This window comes from Suillus bovinus (genome assembly GCF_016758785.1).
Source record: "Suillus bovinus strain UH-Sbo-P2 chromosome Unknown EDB93scaffold_228, whole genome shotgun sequence".
Taxonomy (NCBI): domain Eukaryota; kingdom Fungi; phylum Basidiomycota; class Agaricomycetes; order Boletales; family Suillaceae; genus Suillus; species Suillus bovinus.
In genome coordinates, this window is record NW_024542284.1 from 3,334 (window position 1) to 11,905 (window position 8,572).

An 8,572-nucleotide genomic window follows, 5' to 3' on the forward strand; every position below is an offset into this window, starting at 1 on the left:
ACACACTAAGCCCCCTCAAAGATGAGAGGCTTCAATTGGCATGTTGTTAGTGGCTAACATCTCAGCCCATTGGCGAAATTACTCCACACAAATTCCAACATGCCCTTAACAACACAATTATTCTTTTATTGAACATCATTGGTCTCCGGCAACTCAGTGAATGAACAGCATGACAATGGCTAATCAAATTGGGATGGCAGTGCACAGTGTTATAGAAGGTAGTGTACATGGATGGCCATGAGCATGAGGATGTGAAAAATTCTCATCCAGAGGTGTTTTTACCTGCCATGGCTGCTTTTGAGTCTCATATGGCACATTATAAAGGCCCTGAGCTGCATCGAGTGGAGTCAAACTTGGCACCTGGAGAAGTTGAGATGATCGCAGTTTGGTATGACAAGTCTTGCTTTCATGCAGACAATTACAAAACACATGCTTAGTAAGTTCATGCATTAGTTTATAATTTGACAACACTGAAAAAATAAGTTTATTACCTGGTCAATAGATTTTGCAGAAGAAGGGAGAGGAAGAATTATCCATGTGTGCGGATTTATTGATGCAGTTGATGGTTGATTGGCGCTGCATGACAAAGAGGGTGAAATTGTCGAAGAAGCACAAAAAATCATCTATCCTGATGCAAATGGTTCTGATGCCTGGTGGGACACTGCACAATTGCTCACACAGATGAAAGATGCAATCCATGTCTTTGAGGCTGCACATCCAAACCACCATGCACTTTTCATTTTTGACCAATCTTTAGCCCATGCTTCTCTGCCTGAAGATGCCCCACGAGCATTTCATATGAATAAATCCAATGGCAGAAAGCAACAGCAGTCAGGCCACTGTGGACACTATTTTATTTTCATTCTGCTTACCTTATTCCTGTCTACAGTACCAATATGCTCCCCTTGATGATTAAATACCACTATGTTCTTGACATATTCATCCTTTTCTATGTCAACAAGTATGCTGATCATCATGGCTTCAAAATAGCATGTTAGCATAACTCACTTTTTTCTCTTACCTTGTTTACTTCTTCCTTATAGCTCACTTTTTGACTTGGTCACTTTTTTATAGCTTTTCTGCTTATAATATGCTTGTTACTTAATTTCAAAGCATGAGCTTTTCATGTCCAAACAGATAGTGGGGAAAAGTGGCAATCTGTAATGATCCACATAAATAAATGCAAAAAAGCTAAAAAAAAACTAAACTCATGATTTACTGATGCAAGAAGGTGGAAAACATGAACACCCATGTCACCACATAATAGATGGTCATGCAGGTTCATGTGTTTCACCAGTTCATGTTTTCACTCTAGCACATGCAATTCCACATAGGATCCTTATGTATGTCATACATAGGTTATCTATCCCCAGCATAATACACATTGTTCTATTTGTTCTATGAAAAAAATTCGAGTGATTCTCATGCCAGAGTTCAGTTTATAGTGCTGGAGGCAAGTTTTACACATAGAGTGCACACTCTAGCAGGCATATTGTTAGAAGCTAGACGCATGACACGCTCAGTAGTTGGAGACAACAACTAAATATTATTAATACCTAGATGCATGACACGCTAGTGAACATAGAGTAAGAGACGGCGAGATGATTAGAAACTAGGAAACATACCTCAGTAGTTGGAGACAACAACTGAGGTATGATACGACGAGACAATACATATTATATATGTGAGTGCACGTGGAAGTAGAATAAGGAAAGATGCTATGAGTGATGACGACAATGACGATGTAGAAAGCTGATTCCCACTGGGCTCAGCAGAAATTGTACTACCTAGACAACAAATATTTAGGTAGATCTTAGCACAACCTAGTCTGCTATACTTGCAGAGCAAGTGCATTCGATCCTATAGGGGTAGCTGTTTGGTATTAGTTTAGATAGTTAGTTATCAATAATAGGAAGATAATCTGAAGCTAAGAACTACTTGTGCGAAGGGAAACTGTCAGGTCCGAAAATATCAGAGTCGAGTCGGGCGTCGGACTATGCGTCGGACTGTCAGGAATGCATTGGATGGTGAAGGAATGTGTTGGAAGTATGTCGGATTGTCGGTCAAATGAGTGTCGGATGTGTTGGAATGTTTTGGAGAAAAAGAGCAGATATATATTTCACAATACAATGAAGTACTACTAATATCCAATGACTTCCATCCTACTACTGAGTAGGAAAAGTAAGTAATGCAATAGGTAGGATATTAAATAGTGACTATGTAGAATTTTGGAGTGCATTAGGCGAAAACAGTAGCGCAAAATTGGGTCCAAATGTATGTAAAAGAGCATGTGTACTGCACCTTTTGTAGATAACATGTAATAACGCTGTCTGTAATATTCAATAATGCGAAAACGAGTAAATACACACCAGTGGGGATAGATACAACTGGACAGGACATAGGGAGGATGAGTCCGATGCAAAAACGTCGGGTCCGAAACTTTTGGGTCGGAGTCGGGCATCAGGATCGGGATTGGAATGTTCGGATGTGTCGGATGAATACTTAGTTGACGTAAGTATCAAAAACACGGGTTTTGAGCCCAGCGCCGCGACTATTGTTACAATGAATTACAACACACCCCCATAACAATACATTGTTGTCTAATGAGAAACAAGCAAGAGTCCTGTTTGATGACGAAAGAATAGCAGACACGGCAAACACTTTGTGAAGATGTTGGCGACATTCTTATGAGTAGATGACCATGCAAGCTTGAAGGTTCCTCCTTCAATGTGTGCACGGATGAAGTGGTATCGAAGATCGATGTGTTTTGTGCGTATGTGGTTGGCAGCCTCTTCAGATAAAGCTATGGCACCGGTGTTATCAGTGAATAGTTGAAGGGGAAGGGTGAGAGGGATCTTCAAGCATTTGAAGAACGACATAAGCCATAGACCATCCTGGATGGCAGTGGTAAGAGCCATATACTCGGCTTTGGTGGAGGAGAGCACATGAGTGATTTGTTTCTTGGACGAGTGGGAGATTGGGCTGCCATTGAAGAACCACACATAGCCGGAGATGGAGATCCAGTCTTCAGGGCAACTGGCCCAATCCGAGTCACTGAAGCCCATGCAGTTCTGGTGATGCAGCAGCACCCCCATAGTGCGTGCAGAGACTGGTTGAACCGGCAAGAAAACAAAGGAGGTGCTTAGCTGCTGCGTAGTGTTGTGGTTCTGGGGAGCAATTGTATTGAGCCAGCTTCATGATGGTGATGGCAATGTCAGGACGAGTGTACATGGCGAGGTAGAGCAATTCACCGACAATTTTTCGATATTCAGATGTGAGGTTATTGATGTGAGGATGTATGTCGATGTCGCATCCGAACGGGAAGTGGGGATCCATTGGAAGAGTGATGGAATTGCAACCAAGCATGTTATGTTCTTCGAGGAGGTACATGATGTAGTCTGTCTGGTGCATCCATAACTTACATGTAATTCTGTTTCATTCAAACTGAATGCCTAGGTGCTTGGACATGGGACTGAGGTCTGTAATGCCAAATCGCTGAGCAATTTGGCCCTTGATCCAGACAAGGAACGGACGATCGCTGGCAGTGGCAAGTCCATCGTCAACATGCCATGCGATGATGCAGATGATTCTCTCCCCAGCTCCATTGACATGATCATACACGAAGACGGCATAGTCTGCCTCAATCCAAAGGAAACCCAGGTGAGTGAGAACTTCGCACAAGAGTTCATACCAATCATAGGCTGCCTGTTTCAGGCCATAGAGCGAGGACAAAAGATGACACACGAGAGTCCCTCCTTTGGGGGAGAAATGTTTGAACCTGGGTGGTTGATGCATATACACGTCCTCGGTCAATTTGCCCCACAGGAAAGCACATTTTGCATTGAAGGCGTCAAGTTCCCAGTTATTGCAGGCAGCCAGTGCAGAGATGATGCGAATGGAGGCTGCTTTTGCGACTGGTGCAGATGTCTTCCCGAAGTCAATCCCTGGTACCTGCAAAAAACCCTGCACTACCAGTCTAGCTTTGAAGATTAATCCACCTTTCAGATCCTCACAAAACTCAAGCACCCATCAACAACCAATAGCTCTGCAGTCAGTAGGGAGAGGAATGAGTTCATACATGTTCATCTCCGACATCAAATTCATCTCTCGCTTCATCGCAGCAAGCCAAGAATCCCGATCCGAACGACACATGGCCTTGTTGTATGTGTTAGGAGGGACCTTCATGTTGTATCCAGCAGCTTGTGGATTGTGGCGAGTGTAGCTTCAGATGGAAATGCATGCCTGCTCAGCAACAATCAGATTGGCAATGACATGAGGCAAGCCTACTGTCTCATTGTCAGCATGAATAGTATCGTCGTCAACATTATCGATGGTTGTGAGAGGATGAGTGGGTGCAGGAAGGAGGACAGGATGGGTGGCAATGGCAATGGGAGGAACTTGACTGGGGATGCTGTCTGCAGGAGGTACTCCCTGTATGCGAGCTTGTCATAAGTCACATTGACGTTCAAGACATTGTAGAAAGCTGATTCCTGCTGGGCTCAGCAGAAATTGTACTACCTAGACAACAAATATTTAGGTAGATCTTAGCACAACCTAGTCTGCTATACTTGCAGAGCAAGTGCATTCAATCCTATAGGGGTAGCTGTTTGGTATTAGTTTAGATAGTTAGTTATCAATAATAGGAAGATAATCTGAAGCTAAGAACTACTTGTCCGAAGGGAAATTGTCGGGTCCGAAAATATCAAAGTCGAGTCGGGCATCGGACTATGCGTTGGACTGTTGGGAATGCATCAGACGGTGAAGGAATGTGTCGGAAGTATGTCGGATTGTCGGTCAAATGAGTGTCAGATGTGTCGGAGTGTTTCGGAGAAAAAGAGCGGATAGATATTTCGCAATACAATTAAGTACTACTAATATCCAATGACTTCCATCCTACTACTGAGTAGGGAAAAGTAAGTAATGCAATAGGTAGGAAGTACTAGATATTAAATAGTGACTATGTAGAAATTCAGACTGCTATAGGCGAGAGTAGTAGCAATATTTTGGGTCCGAAATCCTATGTAATAGGACATGTGGTACTGCAGACCATGAGAAAACATGTAATAACACTGTATACAATGCTTAGCAAGTCAAAAGGAGTAAATGTGCACCTAGTGGGGATAGATGCAACTGGGCAGGACATAGGGAGGACTGGTCTGATGCACGGGAATGTCGGGTCAGGATCGGACATGCATCGGACTGTCGGACTTGGGTCGGGGTAGTCAGAAGTGCGTCGGACAAATACTGTTTGACATCAGTATCAAAATAGCTGGTTCCGAGCCCAGTGCCGCGACCATTGTTACATCTCCTAGGAGCTTTAAATATTGACTGTCCTCAGTCACAATATCATCAATGAGCTGGGATATCAGATTGAAGGTCAGAGGTGTGCGGTTGTGCCAGTAAAATGGATCCGATGAATGCAAGGTGATGGGGGGAAGTGATGCGATAATATGCAATGATGTCCGAAGGTATTGCGTCGGGTCTGATGCACGGGAATTTCTGGACATATGTCCGAAAATGTGTCGGCTCACATTCTGTCATCTTTTTCCAACTTCTCTGCATGCTATATCTCTGTCTTCATCAGCGTGAATGTGACGGGCATGAATTACTCAAATGTCCGAGTGTCCGATTGTCGAGTCCGATGTTTCCGAATGTCCGAAGTCTGCGGCCAATGTGCGGGAAAATCGGGTTTGGTAGCAGAGATGTGTGATTGTTTCAGAATGTCACGACACATACAGCAATGATTCGAAAAATGTGAGGTATCTCAAGCATAGGGAAGCTGATGCGATGATGTGCGAGGGTGTCCGAAGGTGGTCCGATGCGCGGGAACTTTCTGAGTGCATGTCCGAAAATGTGCTGGTATGTGTCTGTCAATGTTCTATCATCTTTTCACAACTTCTTTGCACAGTCTATCTCTGTCTTCATCGGCGAGGGTGTGAACTGTGCAATGTCTGAGCTTCTGATGCGATGGCTGAAGGTCTGATGTTCCGAATGTCCGAAGTCCGAAAATGTCCATTTGTCCCTATGTCTGTGTCGCAAGTTCACTCTATATGTCCCCCACTAGGGTGCCTAAAAAAAAACAAGAAAAAATAATTGTAAGTGCGGCGAAAACACGAAATTTCGGATATCAAAATAATACTGGTTGCAGAGTACCATCTGACTTGTTTTCTTCGTGCAACTTCCGTTCTTCTTCTGTTTCTTGTTGCCTGTTTGTCCGAATTTCTAATTAAATAATGGTGCAGGTGCGATTCTGCGGTGCAAAGGAAAAATGCTAAATAATCGGGTGAGTTCGCACGATGTCCGATAGTCCAAAAATGTGTCCGAAACTGTGTCCAACATTTGTCTGATATGCTAGTCCGATGTTGCGAGTGAGTGGGGTTATGTACGATAAGTCTCCGGCCTAATCCCGGGGTAAAACGAGTGATACCGTATGTGCGATATATCATATGTATATGTCCGAAATTTTCGGGTGTCGGACTATAGTTTCTTCCTAATATCTGCTCTTCATCATCTTTCATACATGTCAAATGCGATCCGAGAGTGTGAGGGTCGGCAATACTGGTGGACGTGTTTGACGGAATGTTTGTACTTCAATTTTCGGGGCTGGTATGACGAATTTCGGACAGGTAAAACTATGGTACAAGTTTTCGGATATGCATTGGGTATCTTTGGAGTGCTTCAGGGAGGTCTTTCCGGGGTTTCGGAAGGTGACTGATGGTGTTCTGACTGATATGGCAAGGTCCTATAAAAATAAACAAAACTTGTGAATGCAAACACGGTGATTGCTGCAAGAACGAAATTGTCAGTGGTACCCGAGTGATATACTGCCTGTCCGAGTTCATAATCTGATGTTCTGGTATTAATATCTCCTATATCCGAATTTTCTGATCCGAAATTTTCGGGTATTTCATGTCCTAGGGGCTTTAGCTCAATACTCTGTGTTTCAGGTGTCAGTGCATTAGTATCAATAGTTTCTGCGAATATTTCCAAGTTGTCTGAATTATATTCGGAGTGTCCGATGGTAATGTCCGAAATTTCGGGTATTTCGGGTCAGATCATCGGGGTGTTGGGAACTGTTGGCTGATATACTATTTCTAATACTAATTCGGGTTGGTCTTGAGGTTCGGAGATGGTTGTGGTGTCGGAGACTTCAGGTTGCGAATTTTCGGGTGTTGGATCAGGCGTACTCGTCGGGGTCGGACTGTCGGGTCGGACATATCGTTGGTCCATACCTAATTCTGGGTACAAGTTCAAAATCGCATTAGCAAAATCTTCATAACTGTTACCAGTGCATTCATTGCACATCTGCCATAGTTCTCTTTCGTCAATGTCCGTATATTTCAAAGCAAACCTGATCCGAAATTTTTCGGGTAAATCGGCACTTTGTCTGAGCTGATCTGCTGTCTTCAGGAATTCTAAGACTTCATAGGGGTTACCTGAAAAATGCGGGGCTGATCTGGAACTGGATATTGGCATATTGAGCGGGTTTCTGGTTGTGTTCATAGTGAAGGAATGTTCTGTAGTCAAAATACGAAATCATCAGGTGTGTCGGGTCCAAAAATGGGGGTGTCGGGATCGGGATCAGAATGTCGGAATCGAGATCAGGGCATCGGGAATGGCGAAAGACCTAGATAATAAAAATCAAACTAAACCAAAAGAACCCCTCGCGGTGGGCTCCAGTTGTAGAAAGCTGATTCCCACTGGGCTCAGCAGAAATTGTACTACCTAGACAACAAATATTTAGGTAGATCTTAGCACGACCTATGCTGCTATACTTGCAGAGCAAGTGTGTTCGATCCTAAAGGGATTGCTAATTGGTATCAGTAGTAAAAATGCGTCAGTAATACAAATAACAAAATGTCCGATGGTGCGAAACGATGTCTGAAGGTAATCTGATGATGTCCGAAGGTACTTATCCAATGTCCGAAGCCAAAGTGTGATGTCCGAGATTTCGGACTTTTGGAATTCACAATAATGAGTCGGAAACTTTATAATGAGTGTCGGGTTGCGAGCGGTATGCGTGAGTATAATGAGTGATGGAGTATGATGGTGAATGAATGGTAATATTTTGCAATGCAACTAAGAACTATGAGAATATTCTGGGTGATCTGCAGAGTCGGGAAATGGCTCCTAACTACTGGATGATGATTGCTACGGGTCACTACAGAGTATTTAGGTAAGTACGTAGAAATTCGGAAAACTACAGGTGAAGATAGTAGCGATATATTTCGGGTCCGATGTCCTATGTAATAAGACACGAGGTGCTGCGGACATGTAATAACGCGGTACAAATGTCGGAAAATGTGCACAGGAATAACTACGCACCTAGTGAGGCTAGTTCGGATGGACAGGACACGGGATGGACAAGTGTGCACGAAGTGCGATTGGCCAATGCGATGTCCGAAGGTCCAATGCACAGGATCCGATACGGAGTGGCTCGGACATGTGCAAAAGTGCGTCAGACATGTGCACATATGTTTCGGGTGTTGACATGAGTATGGAAATATGTGGTTTTGAGCCCAACACCGTGACCATCGCTACAACGTGATGCATCAGAGGCAAGCTGTTCGCA

At 43.7% G+C, this 8,572-nt stretch overlaps 1 protein-coding gene across 1 annotated transcript; it reads left to right on the forward strand.

The window, feature by feature from the left end:
* Positions 1-4,881: 4,881 nt before the first annotated feature.
* EDB93DRAFT_1109920 (uncharacterized protein) lies at positions 4,882-5,983 on the forward strand (the record flags this gene model as incomplete). Its single annotated transcript, XM_041448019.1, has 6 exons — positions 4,882-4,913; positions 4,955-5,060; positions 5,087-5,228; positions 5,339-5,383; positions 5,720-5,859; positions 5,909-5,983. The coding sequence occupies 6 exons, from the start codon at positions 4,882-4,884 to the stop codon at positions 5,981-5,983; spliced, it is 540 nt and encodes a 179-aa protein (XP_041300673.1).
* Positions 5,984-8,572: the final 2,589 nt, after the last annotated feature.